Genomic DNA, 19743 nt, shown 5'->3' with positions numbered 1-19743 from the left:
TGCTGGTCAGTTCCAGGCCTCACTCTCACATTTGTCCTTTCAAGTGAGTTTTGACTAGATCTGTTCATTTTCTCAGTTTCTTCATTGGTATTATGTGAATCCCCATTAAGTCCCCTTTTTAGTTTTAATTGTTATGAGAGTTACGTGAACAGACACAAGACCACTGTATATTGTCTCAGAGAGGAAGGATCCCGTCCCTTAAACCGGGTCTTAGCTGCAGTAATTGTTGATAATGAGGAAAGTTAAGGCCTTCAAGATATTTCCTACCATGAAGCTTGGGTTTTTAGTCAGCATTGTTTTACTGTACCTTTAAAAACCATTCTGTGGCTTATTAGCATGATGTTGACTGTGTGCAGAGACAACTATTACATTAGCCCTTACTCGGGGATGGATGCTGGAAAGTTAAGGTACATGGCACTTGGTTTATGGTCTCAGAAGAGAGCCCCCTGGCTTAGTGTAGCTGCACAGTGCAGGTTCTGTGGAAGTACAGAGAATGAGGACTGCCAGGGTACTAGACTGTTCACAAAGAGTACAGGTGTCTGTTTTTTAAAAGCTCTTGAGTTCTGGACATGGTGTGTCTCATGTCTATAATTCTAGTACTTTGCAAACAGAGGCAGGAGCATCACTGCACATTTGACGCCAGCCTGATATGTACACTGAGTTCTAGGCCAACCAGCCAAAACTCCATGTCTCAAGAAAGCACAGTACTGGGTATATAGTTTGGTGCGACCTTGGGGATGTCCTTTGCCTCTCTGTGCCTTGATTTTCTTCATCTGTAAGACATCCATAGCTATAGATGTTTGTTTTTTTACAGTTGAATGTTTGTACTTAAAGAATACACTTTTATTGTTTAATGGTTTGCCATTATAGACTATAGCTTTGTGGGCAAGAGGGATGGCTCAGCAGTTAAGAATCTAACTGGTGTTTAACACTAAGATTCTTGTATTTCTAGCCGTAGTTTTCTCACACAGTCCTCTTTTGTACTTAGAGTATAGCTGAAACATTTTTGTTTATATTAGGCCTCTTTATGACATCTACTTCATTTAGGTTACATTGGTTGTTAAATGTACTTGTCGGGGTGCTTCCCACGGTAGAGCCAGGATCTCAGGAAAGCATTTATAGGTACTAGGTGACAACGGGCACACCAGGAATGCTTATTTTGCAGTTGATATGTCAGAAAGGAGCTGGAGGTCATGACAGCGCATCATCACGCCTTACGGTTTCCATCGGCTTTCACATACACACACACACACACACACACACACACACACACACACACTGTCAGGTGCCTCAAGGATCTGTGTGGAAGGCAAGGCAGAAACAGATGTTACACATCTGGCAGGAGGGTCAGTTTTCTCTCTTGAGAACTTGAGGCCTGTGACTTGACCATCCTGGGCCCCTTCTCCAGGTGACCCCATATTCCTTTTATAGACCAGAACAAAACACTGACTATGGCAAAAACTGGCCTCCGCAGTCACCAAGGAAGACACCACTGTGGAAGAGAATTTGCCCAATAAGCAAGGTGTGTTCAGACCTTTGTTTTATTTTTGCTTTTTAAAATAAAACTACTATATAATGACCTGTCTGTGTGTCTCTTTAACACAGATGACAGACTCCTGGTCTGCCCAGTTTCTGTCTCTTGTTGAGGGCAGGAAGCCTCTCGCCCTTGTGATGACACAGTGGCACAGCTCCCAGGGGTTAGGCCCAGGCCCCTTGGGCTGTCATTGATAATCATGATCACTGAGGCCCATGGGCTGAGGTCTGAGTGCCAGCTCCCCGTTCTCAGAGCAGTGCCAGCCTGGCACGCAGCAGCCCTTCTGTTCTAGAGACTCATTCTCTTTCTACTTGCAGGTTGATCGTTTTTTACCAGTGTATCATTGCTGTTTATTAAGTAGTTCCACCCGTGCTGAACATGGACTAGTCATACGTCTTATGTTCATGTAGGTCGTCTTTAAGTAAAGTCAGTATTAAATAAGATGAGATGGAAAGTGCCAGAAGTTGGCACTGAACTGAGAGCATAAGCAGAGCTTTCTCTGTTGTTAGCATTTCCCTTTTGCAGCGCAGCACACAAGGGCATTTTTTTCTCTTCAGATTTCGTTACAGTTCTAGAAAGTTTCTAGCCTAAAGTTTTACTCTGTGTGGACAAGATTATACCATTGCCTTTTAGAGCGAGCATCTGTTAATATATGCAGTAGCATTTGTATCTTGTGTCTGCTTCACCCTGTGACTTAACTGGAATACACAGTGAAGGGAAGGCAGGATGCCCATGGTACAGTGACCCTGCCTGCCCTGTTCCAAGCAACAGTGAGGAAATGGTGGCATTTCTCCCCATGAAGGCTTACCCTCCCCGCCTCGTTCCCAGATACTTCTCAATGTATCACCAATTCTGCAAATATGTTATTAGTCTCGTGTATAGAAGTGTGTGTGTGTGTGTGTGTGTGTGTGTGTGTGTGTGTTCATTTATGTAGAACATACCGCTTAAGCAAAATAAGCAGTTGCTGTGATGTGAAGCTCCTGGAGCTAGGGATTCACTGTGGTCCAGGAGTAAGCTCTTTAAGGCACACTGTAGAGACCCTCTGCTAAGCCTGTTTCTGTCTTCCGGAGGGCTTCTTGAGCTTCATTTTAACGGTCCCAGCTTGCATTTGTTAGAGGAACTGCAGAGTAAACCCAGAGATCAGTCTGAAAACTTCTGACCTCCTGCAGAGTCAGACGGTGTTGCCCAGACAAGGGGTTTGGAGTGATGGTTGAGGGGGTGGGAGTTGGGGGAAGTGTGACATACCAGAAAGTGTCCCCATCTCAGGTGGGGGTCCCCACCTCAGCTTCTTACCTCAAGTGCTGCAGAATAGAACATATTTCAGCTGTTTGGCCTTCCTCTACTGATACAAGTGCTCCAGAAGCCTTTACATTGGGGGAGCAGCAGCAGCGTGGACAGGTGGACTGGCCTAGGAAAGGAAGGCTTCGTGTTGTGTAGCTCGTGACTCTGCGGCGTTGGGAAACGTTCAGAGAGCAGGAATAGCCTTAGGTGGGGAGAAGTGACAGCACTAGCCTGCTTCTGCTGCTCTGGGGACCCGCCCAAGCAGGACACCGCTGGCCTGTGCCAGCATGGCCGCGCTGGTGTAGTCTCAGCTGAAAGCAGTGCTTTTCAGGGCTCTGGGCCACTTTTTGACTGACTGCTGGAATATATACTTGGTGGAGTCTTCACAGCTCCTGTTCTCTCTCTCTGCCCTCCAGGCCTATAGCCCCGCTGAGAGCCTGGACTGGTCAGAGAGGTGCTCTTCTGGCTCCTTTGGTTCTCAGGAACCATCCCTTCCACACTCCGGGGGCATTTTCAGTCTGCAACAACAGTAGTTCCCCGATACCACGCACGCTCTAGTCATTTGGGTGTCCCTCTTCTAGGCACAGGCCTGTAGACTGTAGCAGTCTCCTTTTGTTTTCTATGTATTACCTGTGGCCCCAGCTCACCTGTGAGTTGTTGATAAACACTGTTCTTTTTGTTTTTTTGTCATTTTCTCTTTTTCTGTAGAACTTTCATTACTGAGGTTCCTCAGTGCGGAGCTGACAAGAGGGTACTTCCTCGAGCATAACGAGGCCAAGTACACAGAGCGGAGAGAGAGAGTGTATACTTGTATGCGGATACCAAGAGAATTGGAAAAGGTACTTTTTTTTTTCATTTCCAAATATCATTTGAAAGTATTAATTATGGAAAAATGTCAACAGCCTCTGTTGACTTTTTAAAATATTGGAAGTAATATGATAAGTAATTGAACATGTTTGGGGATATAGGATTGCTTTGTAGAAAGAGGCATGGAACAGCTGGGTTTTTTTTATGAGGGAAATGTTGCTGAGTCTCTTTGTACCTTCACTTTGCTACTTACTAAACTTTACTGTACTGAGTCTTATCCAAACAGCTTTTCCCAGGACTTACTTTCCATCTCTGAGCTCTCTGAGCTTCCTTCACCTCTGTGTTTCTAGAATAGCACTTTCTCCTTTTTTCCACTTAAGGAATTTAATTTTAGCCTTTTCTGAGCTTTCAATTTCTTAGAATAGCCACATACTTGAAGATATAAGTGACAGACCTTAAGGAAGAAGATGACTTGTTTAACTCATGTCACAGAAAACGTCCCATTAAAGAAAGTCACAGCACCAAGTCCCCAGTATCTCGTTGCAAGGTCAATCAGGACAGGAAAGCCCTTTTCCTCTAATGCTGATGGAGTTAGGAGTCCTGGGAGAGTCTAAATCTTATTACAAAGAAAGATGTATGAGCTAAGTCGTAGATTTCTATGCAGAAGGCTTGTCAAGTCTAGCTGCTTCCTCAGAACTGTGCTTCCTTTTAGAGTGGCTGTGGAAAGCTTCTAGGGCTTACTCTCTCCATGCATTGTGAAACAAGAGGTGTGGCAGGTAGTGGGGAGCGCCGCACACCCCCGTGCCTGAGGGAAAGCATAGACACAGGCAGTTTCAGCATCTGTACTTTATAGAGGGTCTTGGTAGAGTGCCACCTGCTGAACTCTGAGGGAGTTCAGTGCTGGGGTAGGATCAGCAAGACTGCTGAGGAGGAGGCAGTAGCCCCTTGTGTGCCTACTGATCAGCAGGGGTTGCCTTTCTAAGGAGGGTGAGGGGAGTGAGGGACTGACTGGTTGGTGATGGGGAGTGGGAGGACAGAGGCTCTGCAGCATTCCTACCTCAGCACCAGAGGAACTACATTTTCTTTTGGGGATTCAGCTAACATTGTGTCTGGGGCTGGCAGCTTGAACACATATTTGTTATGGGAAGAAGTAGGAGGTGAAACCAATTCTTACTGACATCTAGGTTTGTCTGGGATAAAACACAACATATTTAGCCTATACCCATCTAGCTTTGGTCCTCCCTATAGGCAAAGGTTTTCTCTCAGCGAGCAATCTAGACACCATTTTTCTCTGAAGAAGACAGAAAGATTTTAATTGCAAACACAGCTGAGCTTCATGAGTGCAACCAGGGTCTCCCTCCCATTGTATCTGATCCCTTTGCTACAGCAGTCGTTAGTTCTGTTCTTCATCAGAGCAAGCCCAGTGCGCACATTCATTTTCCTTTTTAACAGCTTTTAAGTGGCAAGCACACATCATGTTTCCTGATGAGGAAATGCCCAGAGGTCTTGATAAGACTTAGCACCGTTGGATCAAGTTGCAGGTGCTGTGTTGCTGCCAGGGTTTACCTTTTTAAAGAAAGAATCAACAAGCTATCAAAGAACATTGCCTGTACTAGGAGTTAGCATTGTTTATAAAACTGCATTTATGTGTATGAAGGTTAAATGTTGGAATTAATGTTCAGCGCTTAGCCATTTTGCCTTCCATGAAGGGGACTGCTGGCTGCAGTTCTTTTAGGAACATGGAGAGGGTGATAATTGTCAGCTGAGTGCACTTCTCCGTGACTGCTAACAGAGAAGCGGACCTCACTGAAAGCCTGGGGGCCTGTTCGACATTCGGGTTAATCTAAATGATTTTATTGCCTCCCTTTCAATGAACATTGTCTATACCAGTCTACAATACCTATTGGCTGCTTTCTTGGGAAATGCTTTAGTTTTCACATGATCATCTAGACAATACTTAACAATCAGAGAACTCTTTGCTTCTCTGAAGCTTACAAGGACTACAAAACACGACTGTTCATACTTTAAGGTCGTGGAAAGTCAGTTCTGTCTTTCACCAAAACTGTGGACTAATGTGGAGCAAAATAATCCCGGGAACTGCATGGTACGCCAGTGGATCAACAGCTTTACATTTGACATTGTCCTGCGTTTCTAACAGTGCTTGCAGCTTTGCGTTAACACTCCTTTACAGACTTCCTCCTGGGACAAGGCCCTGGCATTTTAGAGTACTCGCTTCATCTGGGTGGGGGCGAATTTCTTTGTCTTTTTTTCTTTTTTCCACGCAAGACCTGGTGCTCTTCCACGCTCTGCTACTGTTTGTGGTCCGCTTTGGAAATGTCACTTTGTCCCCCATAAAACCAAGGAGACTGGCATTCTCTGTGTGCTAAAGTGTGCTAAAGACTGCCCTTGCTGGCTTCAGATCCCAACTCCACAGCCTTTGCCTGTGACTTCTGAGCTGTCCCCTCATCTTCTGGTGCCAGGTGTCCTGCTTGTAGGTCAGTTCCCTGTCAAACTCTGTAGAAGTGTTTTAAAATCTTTTAAATCTTCCGTCCTGTCAGAGAACAAGATGAATGTCTTCATCCACAGGTTTCATTATTAAGCTTGCAGGCCACAGCAGGCGGTGCTTGGGAGGGACCTGGCTCCAAGGCTCCCCTCGGTCCCTTCTTTATCTCCTGCTTTCCTTTCATTAGACATGACTGCAGCAACCCTGCAGTAGCCGATTGTCTGACAGCCTTTCTCCTGTTGCTGACCATAGGGAGAAAGAGACCTTAGGGAAAGTGTGTTCCCGCCTTCCTTTAAACCAGGTCCTCTTGGGGTAAACCTGATCTTGTTCATGCAGGAGCAGACGGGCACACTAGGTAACATGGCCTACAGTTGGTTCCTAGCTCACAGGTTTTAGAGTTTAGCTTCAATGGGATACAACTAGAGGCTAGTTGAGAACAGAGGCCCATGTCTTCTGCCCTGGGTAGCAACTTCTATGTTGACTTCCAAACTGAATTCACTTCCCAGCTGTACTTTGGTGGGCGCAGGTAATAGGGAATGATTTACTATGTGCTGTATATCTAAGGAGAGCACTTTTTAAAGAAAAAATTTTAAGATTTATTTATTTTATTTATTTATTACATATATAGTGTTCTGCCTGCATGTATGCCCAAGCACCAGAAGAGGGCACCAGAGCTCATAGGAGATGGTCATGAGCCACCATGTGGTTGCTGGGGACTGAATTCAGGATCTCTGGAAGAGCAGACAGTGCTCTTAACTGCTGAGCCATCTCTCCAGCCCTGCAATTATATCTTACGCGAGGGTTAACTTTGTAGTCTCTGTGAATCTAAAATTGTAATAAATAATTTTGCAAAAAAACCTGCTCATCATAGCATTTTCTAAAATCCCCTTATTGGTTTATATGCTAATGTAAGGAGATAAAGATCACATGCTTATTGATTGATTTGTTCTGTCTTAAGTACTTATGGTATGTCCTAGGCACTTGTAGCATGGAAGTATCTAGATAAATATAAACTCAGACTTTAGCGTGGTGGAAAATAATTGAATTATAATAGAGGATACAGGTTGGCAAGTGCCACCAAGCAGTACAAGTAAAGTGCTGCTAAGAATTCCCAGAGGGAGCATTTGCTTAGAAGGTGAGCTGCAGAAGAAGATTAAGGCAGGGCAAAGGGAACCGCGCGTGACAAAGGGAAGAAAGAAAGAGGTAGATTGTGAACAAGCATCATAGGGCGTGTGCACATGCACCAGGTGGTATGGGAGAAGGTGCTGCAAGGATTCAGAGATGGGCACTTGTTTGAGAACAAGGAGCCACAAGAACTTCAAGGTGGGCTGGTCTAGGTTTCATCTTGTGGCTAAAGAGTTTAGAATGTAGGCTTTGGGATGAGACTACCCAGTGTGTGTTCTTTAGGGGTGCTCTAGCTGTGTCTAACAGAAAAGGAGGCTTACTCAAACACAGCTTACACCTTTCTTTTGAGCAAATGTAATGAAAGGAGGTCTCAGTGGCCTGCCATGGCTCCAAGACCTTGCTTCACCCAGTCTTGGTCACTTAGCTTTTGGTCCTCCTGCTTAGTGATGTTAAATAGAAGGTTGACAACTACAAGTTATTAAATGTACATTATAATCAGAAAAAAGAAGTGTCAGCAGTGCTACCTTTTAACTGCACTTCATAGAGAATCAAAGCTTTCCTGGAGCTCTCACAACTCCCCTTGTGTCTTCCTGGCTAAATGAACACATGGTCACCCACCTCTGTAGCACAGGAGACTAGGGAAATGAATGTTGAGTTGTAGCAGCCAAGAAAAGGGTTATGAGCCCCGCAGCTCTGCTTCTGACACACTAGGACAGCACAGTCAGTGTAGACTGGAAATGAGCAAAGGAAGCTCACGACCATTCCTTATGAAACACACCTTTCTCTAGGTCAGTATCTTCAATTCACTCAGTTACCTCTTATGTCATTATTCCTCGTGTTAGGCATATACAGGTTTACAATATGTAGGTTGGATAGACATAGATTACAATAATTATTATTGTAAAACTTTTATAAAAATCACTCACTTATGAACCTTGTCTGTCTTCAAAAGTAAAGCTACAATGAAAGTGTATTTTTACCTTATAATTACATGCTTTGGACAGTCATTTATTTCACTTTTACCGTACTTTCTACGTTATTTTTAAATACATTTTTTGCAGACTAAGTTCCACTGTTTAGTCTTAAATGTAGCTACTGTTTTTTAAAGAATTTTATCATCAATTACTTATGTATTTATTATTTATTTAATTTGTTGTACTGAGAATTTAACACAGGGTTGCAACTGAACCACCCCAGTCCTGTTTTTGTCATCTGAAAACAGCTCACTAAATTGCCTAGAACTTATTGTATAGGCCAGGCTAACCTGAGATTTTTCTGTCGCTAGCAAATCTCATATATTTTTATAAGCCTTAAATTTATCAGGTTGAGGGTTACAAATAAAGATAGTTATGTGTGTTGGTCAGATTTTTGACACTGATATAAGCAACTAAGGGGGGACAAAACTTACTTGCTTATACTGTTTCAGAAGTTCAAGTGCATAGGCCCTGACTCTTGCTTCTAGCTACTGGTGAGGCAGACCCTAGAGATGGGAGTGGGTGTCAGAGGCATAACCTACCTCCTCCCTAGACTCTCCTAATATTCTCAGCATCTCCCAAAATAGTGGCGTCAACTGGGAACCAAATGGTCAGCACGTGAGCCTGTTCTAGACCTCCATTTCGTGTGCAAGGTGTGTGGAGTTGTTACTAATACGTATGATCTGTTAACCTGAGGGGGGCCGGGGTGCCCGGAACACTGGGTGCATGTGCTCCAGCATCAGCTGCCTGCTCGGCTGAGTTTCTTTAGGACTTGACTTTCTTCATCTAAGATGCGAAAGTTGATAGGGCTGTCTCAAGAGGCCTGACACTATATGAACCTGTCCTCGTTAGTTGTTCTTCCACTGCTGTTAAGGGACACCATGACCATGACCAAGCCAACTTATGAAATGAAGCATACATAAAAGGGGCTTGTTTACAGCTTCAGAGGGTTAGTCTGTGACCATCATGCTGGGGAGCATGGCCCCAGGCAGGCTGGCATGGCACTGGAAACTTTGTGTCTTACCTGCAAGTTGGAGGCAGAGACAGAAAGACAGACAGCCTGGGCCTGGTGTGGACTTTTGACCCTTGAAATCTCATTCCAAGTGACACACCTCCAACAAGGGCACATCTCCTAGTCCTTCCCAAAACAGTTTCACCAGCTAGCGTTCAAATGCGTGAGCCTGTGCAAACCACTCTCATTCTAACCGCCACAGCCCATTTCGTGAGCTTATTCTGAGGAACAGAGAAAACAGCTGGTAACAGAAAAATTCCAAGAAAGGGAAAATTTCAGTATCTCATTAGGAAATCTTTTCTCTTTTTTGAGGGTAAGCAGGGATAATGTTTAAACAGAATGAGTCGAAAGTTCATTTTGTAGTAATGACTTAATTTGACATCATGTAAAGCTGTTTTTGTTTTATCACAAGTCATATGAAAAAAAAATGTAATAGTGCCTATCCAGTTCACAGTATTCCAATGAAATAGTTCTCAATTTCATTGTGAAACTGACATACTGCTTACTCAGACCCCTGTTTGTGTCAGTGACCTCTTAGTCACCATCTTGGTTTCTAACCATGAGAATGCAATTATAGAAGCATCCTTCTAAAGCTGTCTTGGGATGCAGCCTTCCTTTGTCTGGGACTCAACCACGCCCAGATCCCCACTCTCTGGGAGGAAGGCAGGTTGGAGCAGGCTGACTGGATCTCAGCACTTTTGTGGGCCTCCCTCCCATTCTCTCCAGGGGGTATCATCCAGGCCTAAGGCAAGGATGACAACACCAGCAGCCTCCTCCAGAAATAAGGCTTGATACATGGAACTCAGACAGTGAATTCTCAGCAACTTTGTAGGCAGGGGGGAGATTATCCAGCAAGCTAAAAGGTAACTGTTTGTAAACTTACAGCTTGGAGGATGTTTTTTCTGTACTGATGGCTTTGGATGTCTTACCTCACACCATTATGATCCCTTACTCAGGCTGTTTTGACTCTTAACTGCTTTAACTGTTTACTGCCAGCCTAATGAGGCTGATCTCTTCCTTAGCTCTAAGCCTACAAGATGTATTGTCATCTTCTATGGCTGTAAGAGCTGTGAAGGCCTCAAGCATTACAGTAACTTTCACCCTGTAACAAGGCTTTAAAGACACTTTCACTGTCCTGCATCTGACCAGCCTCTCAATAGGACCCTCTCTGCTCTGTGTGTCCTATTAAAAATAACAAATAGTAATCTCACCTTGTGTATTCAAAGAGTCTTAACCAAGTTAGCAAGTGTGGGGTGCCTAGGATATACCATCAAATAAGAGAGGCCAGAAAATAGTATGGTCATTGATTGTGCGTAATCTTTTTACAAATTAAATTCCTCAGTTTATTTACCTTTCAAGAACTACATCTGCTGTTACATGTGCAGCAGGTGTAGATGCTGATGATTGTGATGCACTGATTGAGATGCCTTTGCTTTCTGTGGTTACAGGTGTGTACATAAACTCACCCATCACAGAAGAACCTGACTCAGCAGTCCTTTTGTTGACCATCTCCTAGAGTATAGCCTTCTTAGGGACATGAATTTTTGAGTTCAGGTACATGAAAATTATTTATTCTACAGATGTCCTTGAATGTGCAGCAATTACTTTCAAAGTCAGACTCCTACATGTGGGTTTAGGTAAAACTGCTGAATAAGAATCTGAGCTCCTTACCTGCTAAATGAAGATATGACTGCATCCTCAGCTTACACAATGCGCGCGCATACATGCAAACGCACGCACACACACACACACACACACAGACACACACACACACACACTAGTGCACCAAGCACATCTTTCTGTGTAGAATTCTGATCCTCTATGCTCCGGGTGGCAAGATCTAGTCTGAGTGTCATCTCCTCTGTGAAAAGCTTTCCTGACTATCTCATATGCCTCATTGCACCCCACCTGTTCCCAATACAAACACTACACAAACCTGATTCTTCCATGGGGTTTCCAAAATACTTAAAATTTAATTTTATTTAGTTGTCAAAATATCTGCCTGGACAAAGCTCTACGGTGTTTGGTTAGGAAAGGATTAAGGGATAAACTAAAGAGTGACCTGGTCCAAGGAAGGATTCACCTAAGCCCTGGGTCCCCTCTTGTCTTACTTCTCTGAGGAAAATGTGTACAACTGACTGCAAAGAGGTGAAGCCCAGAGCTCCTGTGTATGGTTTTGATACATTGTCTTTACACTCAGCTTTTGGGTGCTATTTCTCTACCGTATTTTTAGTTTCTTCTTTTTATCTTATATGCAAGTGCAAGCATTGTTGTAAAGGCCTTCCGGATAAAGGTGAGAAATAGGTAAATACGAGCTCCCATTCTCTAAGACGGGGAAGGGGAAGTGGGACAGCAGCAGCAGGCCTGAAGAGGGAGCATGGGAAGAAAGTGACAAGGATCCAGGATTCGATGCACATCCTGTGACCATCGCTAATCCAGCAGACTGGGACTTAAGGGCCCATTGAGAACTCGGCTGCTTTTGTGGTAGGCCCAGCGTTGCATTTGTTTTGAAATGTGAAGTGAATGTTCAAGGAGGGCAGGAGATTTCGTGTTGCAGGAAAAAAGCTGTGTGTCAGTGGTGTCATGGCTTTGTAGTCATACCTGGTGTGCTGCAGAAGGAATTTGCATTCGTAGTTACTTATGAATGGCTAAATAATTTATAGTTATTTAGTCTCAATAAGAAGGAAATAGGGCTGGAGTGATGGCTCAGTGGTTAAGTGCACTGCCTGCTCTTCCAAAGGACCAGGGTTCAATTCCCGGTACCCACATGGCAGCTCACAACTGTTTGTAACTCCAAGATCTGACACCTTCACACCAATGTACATAAATTTAAAAATTAAATAAAATATTTTTTAAAAAGAAGGAAATAGAAGTTACCTGCCTTCTCAAAATACCACACTAAGATTTGAGTGTATACATTATTCTTGTTGATGTGTTCTCAAAGCTTTTAATTTGTAACATATTTTAAGGCTAGCAGCCAGTCTAAATATGTGATTCATTAAATTTTTGCTTTTTTTAAGCACAGTAAGCAGACTGCAATATACATTAGCCAAAAGAAAACCCACCCTGACTCGTGAAACAAGTAGAAAGAGTAGAGAGGCTCTGTTTGAACTGCATGAAACATGGAGACCAGGACCTGTCTTTGGTCTGACTAGACAGACTTGCTAGTTTCCTTGCTAATTCACATCTTGGGCCAGCATTCATCCTTCACATCCACAGCTTTCTAATATGCCAAGCATTGGTGATCACTTCCTCACAGAGCTGCTAGGAGCATTAAGTGCTGAGCACATAACAGCTGCCTGGAACACTGCAGGCACTGGCCAGAGACCGCAGCATCCTGAGTCACTATGTACATGGGTGGCGGGCAGATTACATTCTGCACAGGGCTAGGCCCACACACCACACATCTCCAGTTTCTTTACTGCGTAAGGAATTGAGAAGAATGTTTAGGAGAAAGTGTGATGCCAGAAGATGGACTGTTCCGTTTCCATATTAGCAAATTAATGGGCCTTTCTGTTGCTTTTCTTTTGTATTTTATATTCTCATGTTTGTGAGTATTTCTCCTCATTCAGCTGAAATGACTTTATAAATTGTAGCCACATGCTCTCCTTTGTCTTTGCTGTGGGGTCTGTTGCCTGCTCCAGTGGTCCTCGTACATGGCCTGCACAGTGTATCAAAAATATTGCCCACCTACTGGGTTCATGTGACCTTGAAATGTGAAAGGAGGGCTGTTAGACTTGTGCTGCTTCTGTGCACCATGGAGGACACCAGCACAGAGTCTGCTGAGCTGCAGAAGGAGCTTTACTCTTCCCTGTCTTTATGTCCACCTCTGTGCTCTTGCCAGCACCTCACGTCCCTAGAGACCTCCTCCCTGTCCTCTCTGCCAGGCCACCTCTTCCATTCAACCCACCTTCTGTGCACAGCACATGCTCAGAAGTTACTCAGGTGTTTTTCTAAATCTGTCTAGGGTGGTTTGGCCATCAGACCTTCCCTGTCTGGCACAATTGGGTCTACCATGGCAGCTCTTAGCCCTGCACCAACACGACTGCTTCTCTCGCTGATAGTTACAAGCTTCCTACGGCTGGGAACCACATCCTGTTTCCTGATTTCTTAGTACCTGCTGGGCCGAACTCACAGTTTCAGGGCTATCAGAGTTGGTTTCTGCTGAAGCCTTGCTCTTTGGTTGTGGACAGCCGCCTTCTGCAGAGGTCCTCACCTGGTCATCTCTCTGTGCATCTATGTTCTAACCCCCACCCCCTTTTATACAAGTGTCAATGGGCTGGAGAGCTAGCTCAGCCATTAAAGGCTATAGCTCACAAAACTTTATGTCTCCCAAGTAGCATGCATGTTGTCTCAGGACCAGTCCTAATGACCTTTTCACTCATATCACTGCTTTAAAGATCCATGTCTGGAAGTTGGAGCTTTCTCGTGAGATCTTTGAGAAACTGTTTTAGGTAATATGTACAGGCTGGACAGTTTCTTTCCTAAAGTTCTGTGTAGTATTATGGTGAAAGCAAATTCATCAGACCCTGTTAGTAGATCAGAAACATAGGAAGGCACCACTATTGAAGTAGCAGAGATTGGTAAAGTAGGTCCAGTTACTTCAAGCTATGAAAAGATCTCACCCTCCTCTTAGGTAGTATCCTGCTAAATTTATGGAGTGAAAATGGAAAATACCCATCAGTAAGAAATAGGGGAGAAGTTTTGTTTTTTTTTTTTAATAGCTATTACTTTTGCAAAATAAGGCCTTCCAAGTATAGCAGCTGTCCATGCGCACAAGATTATGTCAAATTCAATCAGTCAACTGCATATATTGCAGTCTTGCGATGAACAGGAAATGGGAGAATAAGGTTAAAGATGTAAAGATCTTCCTTAGTCTCTCTGATGTTGTAAGAAGTACTGGAACGTGGGAGCAGCCCATCTTTTGAGCACTTGACATCTGTGGGTGGTAAACGGGAAATCCTGGGAAGAGGAACAAAAGACCAATGTCTTGTTTTTTAAACCAAGTTATCAGGAATTCATTTCTCATAAAGTTTAGAAATCCTGAATGCTTGAAATTTGTATCTACATGTGTTTAAAGAATGTTGCTCTCTTTTCTTTCTTTGCCAATGCAGCTCATGTTCTTTGGAATTTTCCTGTGCCTCGATGCCTTTCTGTATGTGTTCACCCTGCTTCCTCTGCGAGTCTTTCTGGCACTCTTCCGGTTCTTCACGCTGCCTTGCTACGGCTTAAGGTAAGTTTAGATCTTTGACTATTTTTAGTGTCTAATCAGACTCACTACTTTTATAACTTGTACAGTTGTTAGAATAAAGATGATTCACAGTTTCATTCACACTTTGGCTTTTAATGCATACACTGCTTATCTGTACAAATTATTTTATGTAATATTATGCATTTTCTATATGCATTTTTTTCCAGAGAGGTTTTAAACCAAAACTTTGCTTTAGCCAGTAAACTGACACTGATGGTGAGGGCTGTGTGGCTGAGTAGAAGAGGCAGGACGAGAAGTAGAGACAGACTTGCCATGTTCCTAACCCACTATATGAGGATTGTGAGACCTCCTGGGCTTCATGCATGAGAGGTCCAGGTTCTAGGCTGGGGAGGGCATCAGAATCACCCTTCGGCAGGTTTCCTCCCTGGCAGGCTTCCTCCTCTACTTCACTTGTGTTGGTGGCCTCTGAAGCCTTAGTCACAGACTTCTGCTTAGTGACTGTAGAGAACTCTGTGATGCCATCATTCTGACAGGAAAGATGAGTCGTGGGTAGCTAGTGCTTTGTGCTGCGTACCTGCCCACCTAAGCTTGTTTCCCATTTGTCCAAAGAGGATACTGAGAGCTCAGTACCTGTCCTCCGTAGTCTGGAGATATAAAAAGCTTATCAGTGGAGTGCCTGCCTACAACACCCCACAATGCCAGCAGAGGGCCTGCCTACAACACTCAGTAGTAAATACCAGTTTCTTTCACTTCTGCTCGACCAAACAGAAAAGTGAAATGTTCAGCCTGTGTGAAGCTCAGTGTGCATTTGTTCTTGAGATGAGCCAGAAGTTTGATCTCAGGGCTTTTTTTCCTTCCTGACAGTCATGCCAGCATGCCTCAGCTCTGTGAGCTCACCCTTTAGCTTTAGTAGCATAGTTGTTTGAGTTACAATTCGAACATATCACTTTTGAAATTTTTTTAAAACATTCTTATTCAGTTTGAAATCTTAAAATGCTGAAATGAACAATGATTTGTGAAACTCCCTTTAATTACAGTGAATGTTCAATGGAACATAACACTTGGAATTTTAGTTTCAGCAATGAAGTTGAATTAAGAAATTGCCAGTCCATATACAAAATTATGTTTTGTTTAAAAGACTAAAGTCACAAAGTTTCTTTTGAAGTAGAAAATGAACCTATACTTAGTAATAATTAATATAGTCCTTTCAAATGAGCCTTAATCCATTTTGAAAAGGAACAAATGCTTCCAATATGAATAGAAATAATAAATAGGATGTAAAATGAACAAATAAATAAATTAATGAAAAACATAATATAATGACTTAGTTCTAAAAGGAATAAAAATTACTATTAGCAAGATTGCAGAGAATAAAGCAATTGTAAGAATTCAGCTTACCTCAATGTTATGAAAGTTATTGTGTCTTTCTTTCTCATCTTAATTATGCCACATGTTTTATTAATCCTAACCAGGTGGAGAGATATTTTTAGGCATTTAAGCACCAGCTTTAGGATCTGTCAGGTGTTGCCTTGTACTTTAAGGAGAGTTTTTAGGATGACTTGTATGCATTCGTCAGCATTTTCAAAGACCTTTGTGTCGTGCATGGGGCTTTACTGCTGGCAGCCTCGCTTTGTGTGCTGATTTCTATATCGAGAACTCTGTGAGAGCATGACATTTTAGTTACCTTTTTAGAATCAGTAAAATGCTACCGATTGATAATCTTCATGTGTGGCTGCATAAAGAAGGCAGATGCAGGGAAATTAGCTTAATCCAATGCAACAGCCTGGCATAAAGTAAGGTTTCACGGGGATTTTCACATGTACTTTGTGAGCTAGAGTTATTCTTTGAGCAGCAGTGTTAAACGGGCTCGTATTCTACCCATGGAGTGCTCTGATTGGCTGTTGGCACCCTGGTGTAGATAGAGCATTAAGAGGGTTTATAACCTAGAGGCTCTTCCTTCTGGATTGGTTCCTTCCTCTCTGTATGATTAGCACATGGGTAACATGCACTGCCTGACAGTGGCGTCTCAGTATCTTCAAGAGTCTGTCTCCTGAGGATGATGGAAGTCATCTTACCTGAAGACACATCTTGTTCTTGAGACATCTAATACTGTTTTATGCTCAAAGTCATTTCTGTGTTCCTCTGTCACTTGGAGAAGCAGGACATGCAAATAGCCATTCCATTCTGAATATTAAGAGGTATTGCAGAAAATAGGAGTTCTTAAATCATCTACTCCAGTTTGCTTCACATAAATGATTGTTGCTTCCTATAGCCAATCTTTTTATAATAGTTTAAGTATTTTAGTCAAAAAAATACTTGCTTTAAAATTTTAGCTTGAAGCATGTTTCAATCTAAATTAACTTGCCACATTGGAAAAGTGATTTCTATTTTCATGGTTTTATAGCTAAGAGGACTCTAGGGGGCAGCCTTTTACAAACCACTTCTAGTAGTTCATTTGCAATGTAGGTTAACTGAAAGTTATAATTCATGCTCTCGGTCATTGATATAAATGAAACAAAAGAATGCAGTTAAAGTTGTGTGGCCGAACTTCGGCCATCTTGACTGCTCCGTACAAGAGCAGGCAGTAGTACAAACAATGTGAAGCGCTGCTTGTAATGTCTTAGCACCATCGGTATTGTATGTCTGAGTAAAGCAGCGTGTGTTAGAGTACTGTGAGCACGGTTGCTTTCTCTGAACAGGGAAAACACTGTCTCTGTGGGTGGTGGTGTTGTTGTTAAGCATGGAACTGAAAATATACTGTGAAAAAATGACTCTGAACAAAACTACTTTCATGTCCTGCCCAAGATCTTTCAGGTGTCTCTCAAATACCCAAGTGCATTTTATTTTTATGGAATTATATAGCAACAGCTAAATTCTGCTATCCTACAACTTCCCTTCCAGTGTTCTCTACTTCTGTTAAAGATGATTTGATTGTTTTGCCTAGAGCCATCTTTTTCAGCAAGCAAAAGGTGTTCTTCCTTAAGTCTAACTAGAACCCTGCAAAGAAGTTGATCTTACACTTTCCTCAGCTGTTAGCATTCTTATCACCTCCGCTTCAGTCTTTTGTCAAAAAAAAAAAAAAAAAAAAAAAATCTTCCTAGTCTCTTTGTTAAGTTTTTTTCTAAAAAGAGACGAACACTGTTCTGTTACTTATGACATGGAGTCATTAACGGCCTGCAGCAGGATCAGAGAATGAGCAGTAGCAGCAGGACCCCGTTGTCTTTGCTTTCCCCCAGGGAGGGCTTCCTCCTCCTCCTGGGTGCAGCATCTCTGAGGCTTGTGAGAGCAAACCAGATTCTCTGCTTCGAACCTGTCCCTAGATCTTCTGCTATCTTGATGTGGTTTTTGGCTTTGGTTTGAGGTTTGGATTTTGTTGCCACTAATAACAACTGAGCAAACAGACATTGCCTTTAACAAAGGATGATAACTAGGACGGTTTGTAGCCTAGTCAGTACCTCAGTCCTCATCTGACTGCCCAGTCAACAGACCATTTCACCAGCTTTCAAGCAGCTAGAGTCATGTCCTTTGGAGATGCTGGCAGGATGTTATTGTGAGTCTATGGTGGAATACCCTGCTCGCAGAGGATGCTCTGCTGCTCCTGTAGAAAGTGGGTACCGCTTCTCAGTGACTACTCCTGTAAGAAGTGGGTAGCACTTCTTGGTAGCCATAGAGTGCTTGAGTCTGTTTCTGATGAATTAGCACCCTTAACCCCTGCTGCCCAATGAGGGAGGGGGCGTGAGGAAGGAAGGAGGGACAGAGGGAGGGAGAAAGGAAGGAAGGAAGGAAGGAATCCATCTAGAGTCATAGAAAGCAGGTTCTTTCTTTTCCTAGATATAGGGTAAGATAGCTTCATTTTAGAGAAAATCGGGGTAATGTTTTCAGTAATTAAAGGAAGACATAGAAACAGAATTAGGCTGTGATTCATTATATGAGTTATCTGGGCTTGATAGATATCAAATATCTTTCCAAGTGTATTTAAATGTATTTTAAAAACCAAGTAAATGGGTAATTTAAGCGGTATCAGTGTGAATCCTGACTCTTTCTAAAACTTCAGTTATTGTGCTTTAGCACTTCGTCACACTTAAGTTATACATTGACTGAGATTACAGAGGAAAATGGTAAAATCTAGAACCAGAGCTGGCGGCTGCGAGTATAGAAAGCACTGCTGGACATTATACAGTGCTAAGCAACTGAGTCGATTTAGGAATTCCTAGGGTAGTTTACTTTTTACTATTAGAGTAAATAAAATTCAGGCAAGCAGCCCCTTGACTTGATTTTAGACATAACTCCTATTGAAGACTTCATTGACTTCTCTTTTTCTTGCTTTAGGAGAGTATCTTTTCTTTTGAAAGTTGACCTCATTGGAGAATTCTTATCTCCCAAAAGAGCTATAAATTTCAAGTTCTTAAGTTCCTTAACCTGTTGGCTTTCTTCCATGTGCCTTACCTCTTTCACTATAGTTGTGCTCAAATTTACTTTATATATACAGTCTATGTATACTTCTCTCTTTTCACACAAAATTAAGCCTTTGATTCTGGCCTGAGTAACTAGTGCCACCACAAGAACATGTAGGGAGAGCTCTTGGTATCTTCGTTGGAGAAGCAAGTGTGTCCATTATTCCCTCTCACCAGGGCTGACGCTGTGGCGCACCAGTGGAGAGCAGCGTGCTAGTATGTAGAAGCCTGCATAGCATCAGGTTCTGCGTCCCGAGTTCCCCGCCATGACGCTCTAAGTAGCGTAGCAACATTACAACCTTCTTTCTCTCTTTCTCTCTTGTAAATCAGACCGAAGGGAGGAGCACTTTCACTTCCTTTATAGGATGGAGTGTGGTGGCACAGGGACTCCTTGTGGTGAGTAAACCCTGATTTTTCCTTTTATACTCTTGGCCAAATTGACCTCAGTACAAAGAGCAAAAGCCCCAGCGTAGGCCACATACCATTTGAGGATGGAGACACACTGCGGAAAATGCATCCTCACTTGGTTTTAAGCATTATCCATGTTGATCCCAGTGTTTGACTATGCTGTCACTCAGGAAAGTCACCCGTGAAGTAACCGCTAAAGACTTGTATGGGTCTGTGTGGCAGCAAACACCCCAGTCCTTACCCCAGGGCTCAGCACGGCTCGCTTGTTCCTAGAAGCACTTTTGATTTTGTGCTATTCCAAACACAAAGCTTCATAAATCAGCTACTTCATTCTAATATAATTAATTCAAGATACAAAAAAGATGTTAGCTATTGAGTGTTAAGTATTAAGTGATTTTTTTTTTTTTTTTTTTACTGTGTGTCAGTGAAACTT

The 19743-nt window shown here is 42.9% G+C and overlaps 1 protein-coding gene across 2 annotated transcripts in view; it reads left to right on the top strand.

Moving 5' to 3' along the window:
* The window catches only part of Tapt1 (transmembrane anterior posterior transformation 1), a 44853-nt gene that overhangs the window by 4892 nt on the left and 20218 nt on the right, over positions 1-19743 (top strand). Inside the window, exons 1-3 of one of the 2 annotated variants that reach the window (XM_051164872.1) lie at positions 3522-3654; positions 10685-10790; positions 14351-14469. In XM_051164872.1, coding sequence (XP_051020829.1) covers positions 14354-14469 — 116 coding nt within the window. In that variant the 5' untranslated portion in view covers positions 3522-3654; positions 10685-10790; positions 14351-14353. Of the gene's footprint in view, positions 1-3521; positions 3655-10684; positions 10791-14350; positions 14470-19743 lie in introns of those variants that run through there. The other variant, XM_051164871.1, reaches the window with a different exon arrangement.

The sequence above is a fragment of the Acomys russatus genome, chromosome 22, assembly GCF_903995435.1.
Source record: "Acomys russatus chromosome 22, mAcoRus1.1, whole genome shotgun sequence".
NCBI classification, from domain to species: Eukaryota; Metazoa; Chordata; class Mammalia; order Rodentia; family Muridae; genus Acomys; species Acomys russatus.
The sequence above is the reverse complement of the archived record's forward strand: the minus strand, read 5'-3'. Positions and strand labels throughout refer to the sequence as shown.